This window comes from Scyliorhinus torazame, chromosome 27 (assembly GCF_047496885.1).
Source record: "Scyliorhinus torazame isolate Kashiwa2021f chromosome 27, sScyTor2.1, whole genome shotgun sequence".
NCBI classification, from domain to species: domain Eukaryota; kingdom Metazoa; phylum Chordata; class Chondrichthyes; order Carcharhiniformes; family Scyliorhinidae; genus Scyliorhinus; species Scyliorhinus torazame.
This window is the reverse complement of record NC_092733.1, coordinates 12137871-12159386: the sequence shown is the minus strand read 5'-3', so window position 1 is coordinate 12159386 and position 21516 is coordinate 12137871. Positions and strand designations below refer to the sequence as shown.

Genomic DNA, 21516 nt, shown 5'->3' with positions numbered 1-21516 from the left:
TATGAGATGGCTCGCGCCAAGATCTTTACCAAACCCGACGCCTTAAAAGGATTCTGGCAAATCCAGCTCGATAAATCCAGCAGGAAATTCTGCACATTTAACACCCCCTTTGGAAGATATTGTTACAACAGGATGCTGTTTGGGATCATCTCTGCATCAGAAGTGTTCATTAGGATTATGGAACAAATGATGGAAGATATTGAAGGTGTTCACGTCTATGTCGATGACATAATCATTTGGTCCACCACCCCGCAGGAGCATGTTAGTCGCCTCCAGCGCATATTCAGACGTACACATGAGCATGGCCTCCGCCTCAACAGGGCCAAATGCTCTTTTGGTCAGACAGAACTTAAGCTCCTCGGGGACCACATCTCCCAATTGGGTGTACAGCCGGATGCGGACAAGGTAGCTGCCATCACAGCCATGAAAACACCAGAGGACAAGAAGGCGGTCCTCCGATTTCTGGGCATGGTCAATTTTTTAGGGAAATCCATCCCTAACCTCGCCTCATGCCACGGCTCTCAGGAACCTGGTCAGGAAGACGACAGACTTCCAATGGCTCCCTGCCCACGAGCACAAATGGAGAGAACTCAAAGCAAAACTGACCACGGCCCCAGTCTTAGCTTTCTTTGATCCAGCAAAGGAGACCAAAATTTCGACCGATGCCAGTGAATCCGGCATTGGGGCAGTGCTCCTTCAATGTGATTAGGCCTCATCATGGGCCCCAGTTGCATATGCGTCACGTGCGATAACCCCCACAGAGCAGCGCTACGCGCAGATAGAAAAGGAGTGCCTGGGCCTTCTGACCGGTGTTGTTAAGTTTCACGATTATGTCTACGGACTTCCTCAATTCACCGTCGAGACCGACCATTGCCCGTTGGTCAATATAATGCAGAAAGACTTGAACGACATGACGCCTCGCCTCCAGCGTATTCTTCTCAAGCTCCGGCGATACGACTTCCAGCTGGTATACACCCCAGGCAAGGACCTCATCATTGCTGACGTTCTCTCCAGGGCAGTCAACACTCTATGTGACCCAGCGGGATTTGTCTGCCAGGTTGATGCCCATGTGGCATTTGCGGCCTCCAATCTACCTGCCCCGGATGAACGCCTCGTCCAAATTCGCTGTGAGATGTCGGCTGACCACTTGCTACGGCGTGTCATGCGCCACCTAACGGACGGGCGGCTCAAGTGCCAATGCCCTCAATTCTATAATGTCAGAGACGATCTGGCGGTAGTAGACGGGGTTCTTCTAAAACTGGACCGCATTGCCATCCCGCATAGCATGCGCCAACTTGTCCTGGAATAACTACACGAGGGCCATCTTGGCGTGGAAAAGTGCCGCCGACGGGCCCGAGAGGCGGTGTACTGGCCCGGCATTAATGAGGACATAGCCAACACAGTGCTCAACTGCCCCACTTGTCAGCGCTTCCAGCCGGCCCAACCACATGAGACCTTGCAGCCCCATGAGTTGGTCACATCACCATGGACCAAGGTGGGCATCGACCTGTTCCACGCGCTGGGTAGAGACTATGTCCTGATCGTGGACTACTTTTCGAATTACCCGGAGGTGATACGGTTGCACGACCTCACCTCATCTGCAGTCATTCGTGCATGTAAAGAAACCTTTGCTCGACATGGCATCCCTCTCACGGTTATGTCGGACAATGGCCCCTGCTTCGCCAGCCAAGAATGGTCCAGCTTTGCCAGGCGGTACAATTTTGCCCATGTGACGTCCAGTCCCCTGTATCCCCAATCCAACGGCAAAGCAGAGAATGGAGTACATATCGTCAAACGGCTCCTATGCAAGGCTGCCGATGCTGGGTCTGATTTCTACCTTGCCTTGCTGGCCTATCGCTCCGCCCCACTGTCCACTGGCCTGTCGCCAGCCCAGCTACTCATAAGTCGCACCCTGAGGACGATGGTGCCGTCCATCCATGTCCCAGGCCTCGACCACGTTCCGGTCCTTCGCCGGATGCAGCTGTCTCGTGCACAGCACAAGGCGGCTCATGACTCCCATGCAGCTGATCTCCCTGCTTTGGCTCCAGATGACAACGTCCGTGTCCATCTTCCGGATGGTGGCAGGTCTGCAACCGCTGTTGTCGTTCGGCAGGTGGCCCCCCGCTCGTTCCAGGTTCGTCTACCGGATGGCTCTATTCTGCGCCGCAATCGACGCGCCCTTTGTCTCGTTCCACGCTCGCCACGTGATGGTCCAGTGTCGCCTCGCACCCCTGCTGACCCTGCCACGGACTTTGAAGAGCTCCCTGTCACTCTGCCTCCCCCTGACTTTGACGCAGTCCAGCCCGCTCCTGAACCGGCGGCTCTCGACCCACCCTTGAGGCGGTAAACCAGAATTCGTCACCCACCTCAGAGACTAGATTTATGAACTTTTCGAATTTATGGACTCTCTGAATTGTTTCATTGCTTTGTTTGATCGTTTCCCTGGTTTGTATACAGTGTTGATCTCGTTACTCTTGTTGCATACTGCTTCTCTGCACCAGGCACCTTCCCATGTAAATAGCTTAGTTCTCATGTACGTAGTCCTGTAAATATGTCTTCGCACCCCACACGTAGTTAGGAACATTCTCACCACACATTATTTATTGCCACACACATACATTTTTTTAATAAAAGGGGGGATGTCATAATATACACCAGTATATCATATTAGCAGTTTCAAATTCCTAGGGGTGCGCATCTCCAAAAATCTGTCCTGGTCCACCCACGTTGACGCTACCACCAAGAAAGCACAACAGCGCCTATACCTCCTCAGGAAACTAAGGAAATTCGGCATGTCCACATTAACCCTTACCAACTTTTACAGATGCACCATAGAAAGCATCCTATCGGGCTGCATCACAGCCTGGTATGGCAACTGCTCGGCCCAGGACCGCAAGAAACTTCAGAGAGTCGTGAACACCGCCCAGTCCATCACACGAACCTGCCTCCCATCCATTGACTCCATCTACACCTCCCGCTGCCTGGAGCGAGTGGGCAGCATAATCAAAGATCCCTACCACCCGGCTTACTCACTCTTCCAACTTCTTCCATCGGGCAGGAGATACAGAAGTCTGAGAACACGCATGAACAGACTCAAAAACAGCTTCTTCCCCACTGTCACCAGACTCCTAAATGACCCTCTTATAGACTGATTTCATTAACACTACACCCTGTATGCTTCATCCGATGCCAGTGCTTATGTAGTTACATTGTATATGTTGTGTTGCCCCATTATGTTTTTTCTTTTATTCACTTTTCTTCTCATGTACTTAATGATCTGTTGAGCTGCTCGCAGAAAAATACTTTTCACTGCACCTCGGTACACGTGACAATAAACAAATCCAATCCAATCCAATCCAGCAATCCCATCCAATTTTTTTGGACACGAAGGGCAATTTAGCATGGCCAATCCACCTAATCTGCACATCTTTGGACTGTGGGAGGAAACCGGAACACCCAACATGCTACCTCCGGAGCACCCGGAGGAAACCCACACAGACACGGGGAGAACTTCTCTGAAGAATGAACAGGCAGCACAGGATCTATGAAGTGCTTCATGCAAAGCTGTGTAGCAGAGACACCCGCTTCACCAAAAATGCATTTGGAAAGTGGAGCATGATGAGCTGCAAACATAGTCATCTTCCCACACAACACTGCCTGCAGGCTTTATTATAAGCAGCCACAGGAATTATATAGTAATAGCCAGGGTGCAGTGATTTATGTAGTTTACAAGAGTGCTGAGGAATTTGGAATCTTGGGCATCACAGCAAGCCAGCAATGAGAAAGATATGTCCAGTTTTAGGAGCTTACTGGTTTTCCAAAAGGCAAATGTGTTAGAGACCAATGTGAAAATCCAGTTCAGGCTGGTTGGATGAGTGGAATTCTATTCTTTGCTGACTGATTTGAAATGCAATGAATTAACTTTGTAATGGCCGTGGGCTTCTGTACAATATTGACTGTAATCTGGTCCAAATGGATACTAAATAGCGTACTGTAATCTGAAAATGAATAGAGCTTTGAAATAGAAGGTCGACTTGAAGAAGTGCTTTGCTGTTATTGGATGAGGAACTTTCTTTGGACAGAGTAGAAAGAGTGTTACTTGTATTTTCCTTTTCTTTACCTGCCCTGAGATTAAAGGAGAAAAGATTTCATTTATGAACAATGACGCTTGCACCTTTGGAACAAATAATTCAGTGAAATAATTAATAGGAACATTATGGGCGTCATTCTCCGCCGGCGGGAGTCTCCGTTTTGCCGGCGCCCGGGGGTTTCCCGATGGCGTGGGGCTGCCCCACAATGGGAAACCCCATTGACCGGCTGGTGTTACGCAGACTCCCGCCGGCCGGTCGGGGCAGAAATGTGGCGGGGCGGCTAGGAGAATTTCGCCCTATGTTTTGAATGTAAATTTGCTGAATACTGTTGCTGTGCACATTCCAGCAGTGTTATGTGAAACATAAGAAAACAAGTGAACGTTTACAAGTGAGATGTTCTGTGGCTGTTGGAAGAAATAATTATATAACATTTAAAACACAGGAACAGGCCATTTATCTTAACAATGCTGGTATTTGAGCTCCACTTAAGTCTCCTCCCATTCTTTTTCATCTCACTCTATCAGCATAATCTTCTGTATATTTCTCCCCCATGTACTTGTCCAGCTTTCCCTTACATGCAGCCAAGCTATTTGCCTCAGCTTTACCTTTAAGCAGTGAGTTCCACTCTCTGGGGAAGGAAGTTTATTCTAAATTCCTTGTTGAATTTTCTGTCTTATATTTACAGCTCCTAGTTTTGGTCTCCCGCACAAACAGGGACAACTTTACCCTGTCAGATTTCCATCAGCTCACCTTCAGACTTGTAGAGAAAGGAATTCCAGCCTGCTCAATCTTTCCTGATGGGTCTACCCTCTCAGTTCTGATATCATCCTTGTCAATCTGAGGTTCTATACCAGTTTAATGTAACTTCTCTGCTTATCAGATTTATCCCTCTGGCAAAGTTTAAGAAAAACAACGGCAACTCCTTCACGTCGCACTTCTAACCATGGAATTCTACGTTGTACCGTGTAGGAAAATTGAGACATAAATGGAAAGTCCAGTCAGCTTGAGTTTATCTTAATAGAGTTATATAAGAACCTTGGAATTCCATTGGTGAAAGCATGGGAAGATTTAAAATACTGAAATCTCCTGTAAACTCCAGGAGGGTTGAATATTGTGGTCGTGGAGAGGACAAATAAGACAAAACAAACCCAAACTACTAGTTATTGAGATAATCAAGGATCTTATTAAAATATCTTATTCATATAAATCAATATATTCTTTCTTTAATTTAGGTAAAGAACAAAAGGTTAAGATTGATGTTGATATCCCAGATGACATCATTCCAAATACAGAACCACTATCGTTCATCAGTATTCAAGGTACATTGATTGGGGTGAGGGATCTCGGGTCTAAATAATCCAAGACTGTTTCCTTGTAGAGACTGCAGGGTGAGCACATTGTTCAGTTTACCTGGCTTGTGCAAGTTTAAATATTCTAAATGATAGATCATGAGCATTCCTCCTTGGCTATTGGTGGTTGATAGAGATCCAAAAAATAAGGGATAATTAGTACCAATGCTTTAATAATCCTTTTATTTTAACTCCTTGGAATATGAGACAGAAAGCAGCTCATTGTTCTTTCCTTCTCTTTGCGGTACCTTCCATTAATTAAATTTACTTTTCAGTGTCAGAAAGTAATGAACAAAGAACAGTACAGCACACGAATAGGCTCTTCGGCCCTCCAAACCTGCCCCGATCGCATGACCGATCTAGACCAACCGCCTATATCCTTCTATAACCCGTCTGTTCATGTGTCTATCCAGATAAGTCTTAAAGGTCACAAATGTATCTGCCTCAATCACCTCATTTGGCAGTGCATTCAAGGCCACCGCCACCCTCTGTGTAAAAACACTTCCCCCGCACATCTCCAGTAAACCTATCCTGCCTCACCTTGAACTTGTGCCCCCTTGTAATTGTCATTTCCGCCCTGGGAAAAAGCCTCCAATGTTCACCCTATCTATACCCCTCATAATTTTATAAACTTCTATCAGGTCGCCCCTCAGCCTCCATCTCTCTGGGAAGAACAACCAGTGGCTGGTTTAGCACACTGGGCTAAATCACTGGCTTTTAAAGCAGACCAAGGCAGGCCAGCAGCACGGTTCGATTCCTGTACCAGCCTCCCCGAACAGGCACCGGAATGTGGCGACTAGGGGCTTTTCACAGTAACTTCATTTGAAGCCTACTTGTGACAATAAGTGATTTTCATTTTTCAACAACCCCAGTTTATTCAATCTCTCCTCATATCTAATATCCTCCATACCAGGCAACATCCTGTTAAACCTTTTCTGTACTCTCTCCAAAGCCTTCACATCCTTCTGGTAGTGTGGTGGCCAAAATTGGACACAGTATTCCAAATGTGGCCTAACCAACGTTCTATATAATTGTAACATAATGTCCGAGCTTTCATACTCGATACCCCGTCCGATGAAGGCAAGCATGCCATATGCTTTCTTTATCACCATTTCCACCTGTGCTGCCACTTTTAAGGATCTGTGGACCTGCACGCCCAGATCTCTGTGTCTCTATGCTCCTGATGGTTCTGCCCTTTATTTTATAGCTCCCACCTGAATTAGATCAACCAAAATTCGCATTTGTCCGGGTTATATTCCATCTGCCATTTCGCCGCCCAGTTTTGCAGCCTATCCAAATCCTGCTGTATTCTCTGACAATCTTCATCATTATCCGCAACTCCTGCAATCTTAGTATCATCCGCAAATTTGCTAATGAGACCCGCTACGTTTTCTTCCAAGTCATTTATATATATTAAAAACAGAAGAGGTCCCAGTACTGATCCCTGCGGAACATCACTCGTTACAGAGCTTCATTCTGAAAAACACTCTTCCATTGCTACCCTCTGTCTTCTATGGCCAAGCCAGTTCTGAATCCATCTAGCTGGTTCACCCCTGACCCCGTGTGATTTAATCTTTTGCACCAGCCTGCCATAAGGGACCTTGTCAAATGATTTACTAAAGTCCATGTAGACAACATCCACAACCCTTCCCTCATCAATTATTTTTATCACCTCTTCAAAAAACTCAATTAAATTAGTGAGACATGACCTCCCTCAGGCAAAACCATGTTGTCTGTCGCTAATAAGACCATTCACTTCCAAATGTGCATCGATCCTATCTCTGAGAATCTTTTCCAACAATTTCACTATCACTGACGTCAAGCTCACTGGCCTATAATTCCCCAGGTTATCCTTGCCACCCGACTTAAACAATGGGGCAGCATTGGCTATCCTACAATCCTCTCGTATCTCACATGTGGCCAATGAGAAAACAAAGATTTCTGTTAGAGGCCCAGCAATTTCATCTCTTGTTTCCCTCAGGAATCTGGGATAGATGCCATCTGGCCCTGGGGATTTGTCTAACTTCATGCTTCTTAACGCACCTAACACTTCCTCCCTTGCAATAACGACCTGTTCTAAAGTATTTACATATATCTCTGAGACACCACCAATCAACGCATCCCTCTCCTTTGTGAATACCGAATGGGTGAAAATTATTTTGTGTTGGACTTCTTCAAGTCACAATAACAGAACTCTACAGCACAGAAGATGATAATTTGGTTATTTCTCACTGTGCTTACTTTATTGCCTTAGTTTGCAAGACTTTTTTTTTGTCTCAGAAACTGGTGAACCTTTTCAGGATGTAACTATTGAGATTGAAAAGATGGCTGGAAAAGTTTTTTTTTTTCTGGAGAAAAATTGGCCATAACTATGGTATGTTGTGAACATGCCCTCAATTTGCAAACTGTCTAATCTTGGGTATTGCTGTAAAAGACATCATGTCAAAGTTCCCATCTTGCACACGTTGGGAGATTCATAAGAATACCAAATGTAAAGGAAACAACAGTTTATACTTGATGGGAAGAGATTGCTGATTGGTTGGCAAATGAACTTAATAAATCTGTAATAATAATAATAATAATAGCTTATTGTCACAAGTAGGCTTCAATGAAGTTACTGTGAAAAGGCCCTAGTCGCCACATTCCGGTGCCTGTTCGGGGAGGCTGGTACGGGAATTGAACCGTGCTGCTGGCATTGTTCTGCATTACAAGCCAGCTGTTTAGCCCACTGTGCTAAACAGTGGGCTAATAATACGAGTAGAATAATAATAATAACAAAATAATAAGAGTAAACAAATGCTGTGCTTCAGAGTGAGTTGAGAGCCGATGATGCTCTTTTAGGCTTGTACTTAAGAGTTGGGGTTTTCTCCCAGGAGGAACTTGCTTCAGGACCATGAGAGGACTCGAGCACAAGTAAACAGTTATGAATTCATTACAATGCTTTCTGCTGCCCAATTTTGTAAATGGATATTCACCTATGAAACAATGGGAATTATATTCTGTGATTCAGAGTGCAATAATTCCATTGATTAAATCTGATTTTGGTGATGATTTATTAGGCTATTTCTAAATATAAACACAGAAAATGCTGGAAATACTCATCAGACCAGGCAGCATCAGGGGAAAGAGAAAGTGATTTAATGTTTCCAGTCCATTACCTTTCATCAGAATTCAAAAATGTTAAAAATCTAGTACGTTTAAGCAGGTGAAATGAGGTTAGTAAAAGAACAAAAGAGAAAGTCTGTGATACAGCGATAGACAGGAGACATTAAAAACAAGCGGCGGGATTCTCTGTCCCGCTGCATCAGTTTTCTGGTGCGGCGCACACCCGCCGGCATCGTCCCGCCAGCCGGCCAATGGGGTTTCCCATTGTGGGCAGTCCCATGCTATCGGGAACTACCCGGGCGTGAGTACGCTGCTGGCATTTCAGAGAATCCCGACAGCGGAGAATCCAGCCCAAGAGATCCAAATCAAAGAAATAGTTAATGAAAGGAACAAAGTGCCCAGATGAGGTGTGAATGGGAGAAGGGTGAACAGAATCATAGAATGATACAGTGCAGAAGAGGCTGAGTCTGCACCAACGCTTGAATGACACCTGATCTGCCTACCTGATCCGGTTTGTCAACACGTGGACCATAGCCTTGAATGTTATCACGTGCTATGTGCTCATCCAGGTACCTTTTAAAGGAAGTGAGGCGACCTGCCTCTACTGCCCTCGCAGGCAGTAAGGGAAACAGCTGCTCCCTATCCACCCTGTCCATGCCCCTCATAACCTTGTGCACCTCGATCAGGTCGCCCCTCAGTTTTCTCTGCTCCAGTGAAAACAACCCAAGCCTATCCAACCTCTCTTCATAGCTTAAATGTTCCATCCCGGGCAACATACTGGTCAATCTCCTCTGCATCCCCTCCAGTGCAATCACATCCTTCCTATAATGTGGGGACCAGAATTCCAACAGTACTCCAGCTGTGGCCTCACCAAAGTTCCATACAACTCAAACATGACCCCCCCTACTTTTGTACTCTATGCCTCGATTGATAAAGACAAGTGCCTTTTTCACCACCCTATTAACCTGCCCTTCTGTCTTCAGAGATCTATGAACAAACATGCAAAACTTCCTCTGTTCCTCGTAATTTCTGAGTTTCAGGCCATTCATTAAATACTTCCTTGTCACATAATAATAATAATAATTGCTTATTGTCACAAGTAGGCTTCAATGAAGTTACTGTGAAAAGCCCCGAGTCATCACATTCCGACCCCTGTTCGGGGAGGCCGGTACGGGAATTGTCCAAAGTGTATCACCTCAAATTTTTCAGCGTTATATACCATCTGTCACTTTTCTGCCCATTTGACCATCCCATCTATATTTTCCTGTAACCAAGGGCACTCAACCTCACTGTTAACCAGTCCAATCTTTGTGTCATCCGCAAACTTACTTATCTTACCCCTACATAATCATCTATGTCATTTACGTAAATGACAAATAACAGCACAGGTCTCTGTGGTACGCCACTGGACACTGGCTGCCAGTCACTAAAGCAGCCTTCTGTCATCACCCTCTGTCTCCTACAGCTCAGCCAATTTTGAATCCACCTCGTCAAGTTACCCATGTGAGACCTTGTCAAATCTGAAATCCATGAAACTACATCGACTGCACTACCCTCATCTACACACCTGGTCACATGCTCAAAGAATTCAATCAATTTTTTTAGGCATGATCTCCTTCTTACAAAGCCATGCTGACTATTCTTGATCAAACCTTTCCTGTCCAAGAAGAGATAGATTCTCTCCTTCAGAATTTTCTCCAATAGTTTTTCTACCACTGACATGAGATTCACTGGTCTGTAGTTCCCTGGCTTATCTCTGCAAACTTTCTTAAATAGTGGGACCATATTAGGTGTTCTCCAGTCCTCTGACACGTCCTCCAAGGCCAGAGAGGAAGTAAATATTTTGGGCCAGAGCCCCTGCAATCTACTCCCTGGCTTCCCACAGCATCCTGGGACACAATTTATCCGGACCTGGAGATTTGTCCACTTTTAAGCCTGCCAACACCTTCAATACCTGATCACTCCTATGACAATTTGCTCAAGAACCTCACAGTCTCTCTCCCAGAATTCTATATCAACCTCCTCATTCTCTTGAGTGAAGGCAGATATGAAGTATTCGTTCAACGCCCTAACAATGTCCTCTGGCTCCACCCACAGATTTCCCCATGGGTCCCTAATGGGCCCTACTCTTTCCCTGTTTATCCTGTTCCCATTGATATACTTATAGGATATCTTGGGATTTTCCCTACTTTTACCAGCCAGAGTTTTCTCACATACCCTATTTGCTCTCTGAATTGCTTTCTTAAGCTCCATCCTGCACTTTCAATACTTCACGAATGCCTCCATTGATTTGCTCCCCTTGTACTTGCTTAAAGCCTCTCTTTTCCTTCTCATCGTATCCTGAATGCCTCTGGTCATCCATGATGCTCTGGGCTAGCTACTCATTCCTATTACCCTAGAGGGTACATGTTGGGCCCTCCCAATTTCCTTTTTGAATGCCCCCACAGCTCTTCTGTAGATTTCCCCATTATTTTACTAAAATTCGCTCTCCCCCAATCCACAACCTTTTATTGCAACTTGTTCATTTCTTTGCCCATAACCAACTTTAATTGTACCATGTTCTGGTCGCTATCACCAAAATGTTCCCCCCCACAACTCATCAACCACCTGTCCGGCTTCGTTCCTTAGGATTAAGTCCATCACTACATTGTCCCTTATTGGACCTTCTACATATTGAGCTAAAACGTTCTCCTGTATACATTTTAAGAACTCCATTCCATTTAAACCTTTTACGCAGTGACTATCCCAATTAATGTTGGGAAAGTTGAAATCACCTAATGCAATGACCCTATTATTATTTTTACACACCTCTACGAATTATGCACATATTTGCTCATGAATTTCCCGTTGACTCCTGGCATTAAAGTAGAGGCCATCCAGCCTCGTCTTACTCCCTTCAAACTTACTATTGCTGTATTCCCTCTGACTTGATTACTTTTCTGTGCTATCCTGTGTCTCTATTCTGCTAATAGTCTGGGCCACCTCCTCCTGTCGAATTAGTTTAAACTCCTCCCAACAGCACTAGCAAACCCGCTAACTAGCAAACTAGTTAATCTCGCTCTGGTTCAGATCCCACCTTCCCCAGAAACGGTTCCAGTGGTCCAGGAATCTAAAACCCTCTCTTCTGCACCAACTCTGAAGCCACGCATTCATCTACGCTATTCTCCTATTTCTGTTCTCACTAGCACATGGCACTGGGGTAATCTAGAGATTACAACCTGAGAGGCCCTGCATTTTAGGCTACTACCTAACTCCCTGAACTCTTGATGCAAGACATTATCCCTCTTTCTACCTATGTCATTGGTACCATGACCTCTACCTTATCATCCTCCCCCTTCAGAATGCCCCGTGCCCATCCAGAGACAACCTTGACACGGGCACCTGGGAGGCAACATGCCACCCTGGAGTCTCTTACATGTGCCCCTGACTATAGAGTCCACAATAATTATTGCTCGTCTGCGTATTGACCTTCCCTGCCGAACAACAGAACCAGCCATGGTGCCACTGCTCTGGCTCCTGCTGTTGTTTCCCCCTGATAGGCCATCACTCCCAACAGTATCCAAATCGGCAGTCACCCATCTATCTGCCTGTATCTTGGGTGAGACCATGTCTCTAAAACTCCTGTCTATGATGCTTTCCATTGGCTGCATGCTCCTGAGTGCACCTAACTGCTGCTCCAACTGGTCCATGCGGTCTGTGAGGAGCTGCAATTGGGTACACTTCCTGTAGTTGTCTGGAATGCTGGAAGTGTCATGGGTCTCCCACATTTCACAGGTGAAGCACTTTACCCTGCCAACTGACATTTCTAGCACTAATTAATTAATTTGAAATAAGTACTTATTAAATTAAGTTACAATAACTTTGTCCAACACTATATTTCTCTGACAAGTATTAAATGATAAATGCACTAATCTCCACCCTCCAGTTTAGTTACCCCTCTACTTAATTAATTAATTAGATTTGGTCCTATTTTCAATTTTTTTTTCAAATTTAGCAAAGATTTCCTACCAGCCAATCAGGTCACTCTGGCATCACTGTGATGCGACTTTTTCAGGTTTTTTTAGCTTCAGTAGAATCCCCGATACTCACTCGAGGTAAGTTACTTCTGACTCACCACTCCACCCTCCGAGACTGCCCCCTGGAGACTAAACCATAAATCCTTGAGCTAAGTTACTTTCTATTCACCGCTCCGCCCTCCGAATCTGCTCCCTGGAAAGTAGGTCACGAATCTCTGAGGTAAGTTACTTTATACTCACCAGTCCAATACTCTGGCCTCCGAGACTGCTCCCTGGCGACTAGCTGTCATCCAAAAGACACAAACAGGAGAAAAATAAGATTAAGACTAAAACATGGAAAGAAAATGAAACCATGTGGGAAGAGATGAAATTGTTGAGTTCGATGCTGAGTGCAGAAGCATCTAATCGAAAGATGAGGTGCTGATCTTTGACCTTCCTTTATGTAGTCTTTTCACCATTTCTCATATTGCCTACTTAGAACCTAGTGGATTTCTAACTCTTTCAGTTCTGTTTTTTGTTTACAAACATTTTATTGAGGCATTTATGGTTTTATAACAACAAAAGATACAAATACAATGCAATCCTAGTTCAGTGCATAACACATCCCTCCATCTCCCTCTGTTCCCACCTAATATAGACACAGAATAGCCTAACTCCACCCGACCCCCCCTTACCCCTTATTGAATCTGCTGACAGTTTAGTTTTCTCTGAAGAAGTCGATAAACGGCTGCCACCTCCGAACGAACCCTAACATTGATACTCTCAGAGCGAACTTAATTTTCTCAAGTCTGAGAAACCCAGCCATGCCATTATCCCATATCCCTGATTTCGGGGGCTTCGGGTCCCTCCACGCCAATAAGATCCGTCTCCGGGCTACCAAGGAGGCAAAGGCCAAAATGGCAGCTTCTCTCGCCCCCTGGACTCCTGGGTCTTTCGACACTCCAAAAATCGCCACATCTGGACTCGGCGCCACCCTCAATTTTAGTGCCGTGGATATGACATCCGCAAATCCCTGCCAGAATCCCTTCAGATTCGGGCGTGCCCAAAACATGTAGACATGGTTTGCGGGTCCTCCTGCACACCTCACACACCTGTCCTCCACCCCTAAACACCTGCTCAACCGGCCCAACGTCATTTGTGCCCGGTGGACCACCTTGAATTGACCTTGGCTGAGCCTGGCACATGATGAGGACATGTTGACTCTGTTCAGAGCATCCTCCCACAGGCCCGCCTCTAATTCCTTACCCAGCTCTGCTTCCCATTTACGTTTTATCTCACCTATCTGGGTTTCCTCCCACTCCATGAGTTCTTTATAGATTTCCGATATCTTCTCCATCCCATCCACGTTCTGGAAACTACCCTGTCCTGTATCCCCTGCGGCGGTAGAAGCGGAAAGGTCGAAATCTGCCTTTGCACAAAATCCCTTACCTGCAGATACCGAAACTGATTCTCTCCCGGCTATTCAAACTCCTCCTCCAAATCCTCCAAACAGGGAAAGCACTCATCAATAAATAGATCCCTCAGCCTCTCAATCACTGCTCTCTGCCATCTCCGAAACCCCCCATCCATCCTCCCCGGGACAAACCAGTGATTACCACAAATTGGAGCCCACACCGACACACCCTCCACTCCCATATACTTCCGCCACTGTCCCGGAACTCTCAGGGCCGCCACTATCACTGGGCTTGTGGAGTACCGGGCCAGCGAGAACGGAATAGGAGCCATTAACAATACCCCCCAAACTTGTGCCCTTACATACGGCCATCTCCACCCGCTCCCACACCGACTCCTCCCCCACGACCCACTTCCTAATTATGGCTATATTTGCCGCCCAGTAGTAGTAGTTCCTAAAGTTCGACAGTGCCCGCCCTCGGCTCCGTTCCAACAGTACTTTCCTTAGTCGCGGCGTTTTACCCACCCACACAAACCCAGATATCACCTGATTTACTCGCTTAAAAAAGGTCTTTGGGATAAAAATATGGAGACACAGGAAAACAAACAAAAATCGCAGGAGGACCGTCATTTTTACGATCTGTGCCTCCCCGCCAGTGACAATGGGAGCATGTCCCACCCTCCCCGCCAGTGACAGTAGGAGCATGTCCCACCCTACCCGCCAGTGACAATGGGAGCATGTCCCACCTCCGAAAGTCTTCCTTCATTTGTTCAACCAACCGGGCCAGATTTAATTTATGTAGCTGTTCCCAACCACGTGCCACCTGAATATCCAAGTAGCGAAAACTCACTCCCACCACTTTAAACGGCAACTGCCCCAGTCTCCTCTCCTCCTCCCTCGCCTGGATCACAAAAACCTCGCTTTTATCCATATTCAGTTTGTACCAGAAAACCAGCCAAATTCCCCTAAGGTCCGCATAATCCTCCCCATCCCCCCTAACAGGTCAGAAATATATCGGAGTAGGTCGTCTGCATATAACAAGACCCTGTGTTCCACCTCCACCCCAAACTAGTCACTTCCAGTTCTTTGATGCTCTCAGCGCCATCGCCAATGGCTGTACAGTGGACATCCCTGTCTTGTTCCCCGGTGCAGTCTAAAGTAGTCCAAACTCACCCGGTTCGTCCGCACACTCGCCACCGGTGCCTGGTACAGCAACCGAATCCAGTCAACAAAGCCCTTCCCAATCCCAAACCATCCCATGACCTCCCTCAAATAATTCCATTCCACCCGGTCGAAGACCTTGTCCACCTCCATAGCGACCACCACCTCCGCCTCCCCCCCGTCGGAGGGCATCATGATCACATTCAGGATCCTTCTAACATTGGCCGTTAGCTGCCTGCCTTTAACAAACCCTGTCTGGTCTTCCCCTATCACCCCCCGGAACACAGACCTCTGTCCTCGAGGCTAGAGGTTTCGCCAGCATTTTAGCATCGACATGTAATAGGGAGATTGGTCTGCATGACCCACATTGCTCTCGGTCCTTCTCCTGCTTCAGGATCAATGAAATTGAAGCCTGTGACAGTTTGGGGGGAAGGACACCCGGCTCCCTTGCCTCATTAAATGCCCTCACCAGCAGCAGGCCCAGTATCCCAGAAAACTTCTTGTATAATTCCACTGGGTAGCCGTCCGATCCCGGGGCCTTGCCCGACTGCATGGCCTCCAATCCCTACTATTTCTGCAATCCAGATCGGGGCTCCCACCCCCTCCCTAACCCTTCCTCCACCTTCAGAACCCGTCCAAAAACTGCCTCATCCCCTCCACCCCAGCTGGGGGCTCCGACTCATACAGCCGACTGTAAAACTCCTTGAACACCCCATTCACCTTCACTGGGTCCAAGACCATGTTTCCCCCTCTAACCTTCGCTCTTCCTATCTCCCTGGCCACCTCCCTTTTCCTTAGCTGGTGTGCTAACATCCTACTGGCCTTCTCACCATACACATATACCGCCTCCTCGCCTTCCCTGTGGATATCAGACCAAACTCCACCTGCAGCTTCTGCCGCTCCTTCAACAGACCCACCTCCGGGGCTTCAGAATACCTTCTGTCCACCTGGAGTATCTCCCTAACCAGCCTATCCATCTCTGCTCCCTCCACCTTCTCCCTATGAGTCCGTACCATGAGGTCATGTTGCAGCTATACAACACTTTGGTGCGGCCGCATTTGGAGTATTGCGTGCAATTCTGGTCGCCGCATTATAGGAAGGATGTGGAAGCATTGGAAAGGGTGCAGAGGAGATTTACCAGAATGTTGCCTGGTATGGAGGGAAGATCTTATGAGGAAAGGCTGAGGGACTTGAGGCTGTTTTCGTTAGAGAGAAGAAGGTTAAGAGGTGATTTAATTGAGGCATACAAGATGATCAGAGGATTGGATAGGGTGGACAGTGAGAGCCATTTTCCTCGGGTGGTGATGTCTAGCACTAGGGGACATAGCTTTAAATTGAGGGGAGATAGATATAAGACAGATGTCAGAGGTAGGTTCTTTACTCAGAGAGTAGTAACGGCGTGGAATGCCATGCCTGCAACAGTAGTGGACTCGCCAACACTAAGGACATCCAAATGGTCATTGGATAGACATATGGACAATAAGGGAATAGTGTAGATGGGCTTTCGAGTGGTTTCACAGGTCGGCGCAACATCGAGGGTCGAAGGGCCTGTACTGCGCTGTAATGTTCTATGTTCTATGTATCGTAATTAGCTCCCCCGAACCACTGCCTTCAGCCCTTCCCATACGTTGCTGCCGAAAAGTCCCCCGTATCATTTATCTCCAAATAATTCTGGATGGCCTCCCTCACCCGCCCGCACACCCCCTCTTCCGCTAACAGTTCTACATCCAATCTCCTTTGCGGCCGCTGACCCCCTCTCCTTGCTCACCCGTAAATCTACCCAGTGTGGGGCATGGTCCGAAACAACAATCACCGAATACTCGGCATCTTCCACCCCCACCAGCAAAGCCCTGGTCAAATGAAAAAATAAACCCGGGAGTACACTTTGTGAACATGGGAGAAAAAAGAAAACTCCTTCACTCTTGGCCGTCCGAACTTCCACGGATCTACCCTCCCCATCTGTTCCATAAATCCCTTTAGCTCCTTCGCCGTGGCGGGTACCCTCCCTGTCCTTGAACTCGACCAATCCAACCTCGGATCATTGATCATATTAAAGTCCCCCCCCCCCCTCACCCCCTGATCAATCAAAGCGAGTCCAGGTCCGGAATCTTCCCTAACACCCGCCTCATAAACTCCGCATTGTCCCAATTTGTTGCGTAATATTCACTAACACCACCAGCATCCCATCCAACTTCCCACTTACCATGACATACCTACCCCTGAGTCCGCCACTATATTCCCTACCTCAAATGACACCCGCTTATTGATCAAGATCACACCCCCCCTAGTTTTAGAGTCTAGCCCTGAATGAAATACCTGCCCGACCCACCCCTTCCTCAGCCTAGTCTGACCCACTCCCCTCAGGTGTGTCTCCTGGCGCATTGCCATGTCCACCTTCAACCTCTTCAAATGCGTGAACACGCGAGCTCTCTTGACCGGCCCATTCAGCCCTCTCACATTTCATGTGATCAGCCTGGTTGGGGGGCATCCCTCCCCCCCTCCCCTGCCGATCAACCATCACCCTTCTTAGGCCAGCCTCCAGCTCGCATCCCGCGCCTTCTCATGCCCGCCCTTGGGCACCCACCATCATCGACCTCCAATTTGCCTCCCATTGCCAGTCCACCTACTGTCAGCAGAACAATTCCCCCCGTCCCACCCCCTCCCCACCCCACTAGCAAAACAACAATCCCAACCCCCCATATCAAACTGGTCACCTACTCGCCCCCACTGCGCTTCCGTGAGTTAGCCCACCCAGCTAGCCTGGTTGTCCCCGCCCATGGCGGCAAGCATCCTACTCCCACTAATCTCCCCCCGCCCCCCCCCCCCCCCCCCCCCCCCCCGGCGCAAACATATATATGCAAAACATAACAATCCCCAACAAACACAAAGAAGAAAATTCCACCCACCATCCCCCAACAAGAACAAAGTTAACCCACATACAAAACTGAGCAATGGCCCAAAATTGGTCCAAAAACACTGCATATACAGCCCAAAAAGAAAATAAATTTTAGCAGCATAGGCACAAAATTACCCGCCCCCAAGTTCAATGTGTTCTGTCACCTGCCAGTCCCCTGTCCTTAAAGTCCATCGCCTCATCTGCCGATCCAAAATAAAGTTCTTGACCCTCGTAAGCGACCCACAAATGAGCTGGGTACATGCCGAACTTCACCCCCTTCTTAAAGAGGGCCGATTTAACTTTGTTGAAGCTTGCCCTTTTGGCCAGTTCCACATCCAAGTCCTGGTAAATATGCAGCTCATTATCTTTCCATTCACAGCTCCTCGTCTGCTTGGCCCACCTCAAGATCTGTTCCTTGTCCAGGAACCGGTACATTCGTACCACCATCGCCCTTGGCAGCTCATTCATCCGCGGCTTCCTCGCCAGTGCTCTGTGCACCCTGTCCACCTCCAAGGGTCGAGTAAATGCACCTTCCCCCAGCAGCTTCTCAAACATAAGTGCCACATATGCCCCTGCGTCAGATCCCTCGATGCCCACGGGAGGCCAATGATCCTCAGGTTCTGCCTGCGTGACCTGTTCTCCAGATCCTCCATCTTCTCCTGCAGCCTTTTCTGGTGGTCCTCATCAGTCCCATCTCTGCCGCCATCGCGGTTAGCTGGACATCATGCTCAGCCACCGCCTCTTCCACCTTGTGGATCGCTTGTCCCTGGGCTTTCAACATTTGCTCCACTCGGTCAATCCCTGTCTTAATTGGGTCTAGGTCTTTGCTTGGCGAAGCTCTCCTGAAGGAACTCCACCAGCTTCTCCGTTGACCACTGGGCCGGCAATCCCAGTCCCTGAGCCTCAGCCATGTTTTCCTGTGCCTCAGACTCCACTCCATTCTTTGCCCAACAATTTCTCCTTTGCAGGCCACTTCTGGTCCACGACTCCATAAACTGGTGGGGAATCCTCTCCTCTACCTCACCAGTCTCCAATTTTATAGATCAAATCCCCCATAGGTCGGGGGCAAAGGTCCCAAAGGTCCATCACGAGCGGGAGCTACCAAATAAGCTCCATGGCTGGCTCCGGAAGTCCGAACTCTTTCAGTTCTGGTTAAAGATCACCAGCCTGTTTTTCTCACCAATTTTATAATATTTCCAGCATCATTTCTTTTAAATTTCTCGCATCTGCAGTATTTTGCTTTGTACTTACGAATCTATTTTGTTACCAAAACAGGAGACATTTTAGCCCAAATAGTTGAAAATACTATTGATGGAGCAAAACTGAAGCATCTAATTAGTGTCCCTAGTGGCTGCGGAGAGCAGAATATGGCATCAATGACCCCAGTTGTGATTGTCACCGACTTTCTGGACAAAACCCGGCAATGGGAAAAGATTGGAATGGATCGTAGAAACCCTGCACTGAATAACATTCAACAAGGTACACATCCCTAATTTTATATCCAAGATTGTTAAGATAAGGAGCATCATGTTTTTGGAATTTGAATTTGATGCATATTGAGACTTGATGCATATTGAGACTACCACTAATGGCATAGCATAAGTCAGGTTCAGGATAGCAGCTACATTTTACACTGCACCAACAATACTAATGTTGAGGGCTATAAATTGCAATATGATGACACATGGAGCGCGATTCTCCACTCCCACGCCGGTTGGGAGAAACGCCTGGGCCGCCCAAATTTCCCGGGACGCCGGTCCGACGCCCTCCCGCGATTCTCCCAAGCGGCGGGAACGGCCCGGTCGAGTTTCACGGGCCGCAGGCCGGAGAATCGGCGGAGACACCCAAAATGGCGATTCTCCGGCACCCCCGCTATTCTGAGGCCCGGATGGGCCGAGCGGCCAGGCCAAAACGGCGGGTTCCCCCTGGCGCCGGCCACACCTGGTCACTGCAGTCGTGAGCGGTGCGTGAACGCTGGGGGGGGCGGCCTGCGGGGGGGGGCAAGGGGGGATCCTGCACCGGGGGATACCTCAGATGTGGGGTGGCCCGCGATCGGTGCCACGTCATCTATGCGGCGCCGCTTTTGCGCGGGCGACAAGGCCTGGCACGTGTAGATGCCGCGGCCCCGATCCTAGCCCATTGTCAGGGCCTGAATCGGTCGGGATCGGGGCCATTTCGCGCCGTCGTGAACCTCGACGGCGTTCACGATGGCGCGGCCACTTCGGCGCGGGAGTGGAGAATCCCGCCCATGGTGTCCTTGCCTCATAATGTAGAGATTCTAAAACATTTTTACAGAGGCTCCCCTCTTTGGAGTTCATGACACCTGCTCTTCCAAAATATTTGTAGTGCTTAAGAAGACAGCAGAGTTCAATTTTATTGGTTATACTAAATGGGGAAATAATTGAGAGAAGTTCAAAATGCCATTACATTGATGAGAATTTTCGTACTGTGTTTGAAAGCTGATGTGGTGATGATGCATGAGACCCATCTGAGGGTGAAGGACCAGATAAGGCTTCGGAAGAGTTGGGTGAGCCAATTGTTTCAATCCAGGTTTGATAATAGGGCGGGGGGAGGGGAGCTGGGATTGGTGATTCTGGTGGACAAGCGGTGAGGTTACAGATGGAGAGGGTGGTGGCGGATCAGGGGGGCAGGTACATGATTGTAACGGTTGCATTGGAGGGGAGGTTGGTGGTGCTGGTTAGCATATGTGCCCCCAATTGGGATGATTTGGGGTTTGTGAAGAACGCTCTGGCGGCCATCCCAAATCTTGATCCCCATAGTTGATTTTGGAGGCGAGGATTAGAACACAGTGCTGGAACCTAGGGTGGACAGGTCCCAGCCACACTGGCTGACCACGTGGGGGATTGCAGGCAAAGGCGTTGGCTGGGTTTATGATGGAGATGCGGGGGTGGAGATTTTTACACCCGAGGGATTTAGAGTATTTGGTTTTTTCCCCAGTGCACAAGGTATTCTCGTGGATTTACTTTTTCATGGTGGGGAAGGCGCTGTGGCTGGAATTAAGAGTGCAGAGTATTCAGCAATTGTGATCTCGGATCACGCTCCACATTGGATGGACGTGGTACTGGAGAAGGGGTTGACGCAGAAGTCCGGGTGAAGGCTGGTATGTGAGGTTGTTGGCAGACCAAAGTTTCGGTGATAGGATGGGGAATGTGATTGAGGAGTATGTGGGGTTCACTTGTATGGGGGCGGTCTCGCCGTTGATGGTTTGGGAGGCTCTGAAGGCAGCGGTGAGGGGGAAGTGATTTTGTTTAAGGCTGAGGTGGATGCGGAGGGGAGAGCGGAATGACAATGGTTGATAGAAGAGATTGTGGGGGTGGACGCGACGTACGTGGGGGGCCCGGATCCGGGGCTCCTGGCAAAGAGGAAGGAGTTACAGGTTTGGTTCGACTTGCTGTCCTCCGGGAAAGTGGTGCATCAGCTGAGAAGTGAGCTGTCTGTAAATACGGGGAGCAGGCAGGTCATATGTTGGCAGGTCAGCTCCGTA

The 21516-nt window shown here is 48.0% G+C and overlaps 1 protein-coding gene across 1 annotated transcript in view; it reads left to right on the top strand.

Moving 5' to 3' along the window:
• LOC140403226 (complement C3-like) overlaps positions 1-21516 on the top strand; it is a 466462-nt gene that overhangs the window by 272642 nt on the left and 172304 nt on the right. The window contains exons 23-24 of the mRNA XM_072490983.1: positions 5324-5410; positions 19287-19490. Coding sequence (XP_072347084.1) covers positions 5324-5410; positions 19287-19490 — 291 coding nt within the window. The remainder of the gene's footprint in view (positions 1-5323; positions 5411-19286; positions 19491-21516) is intronic.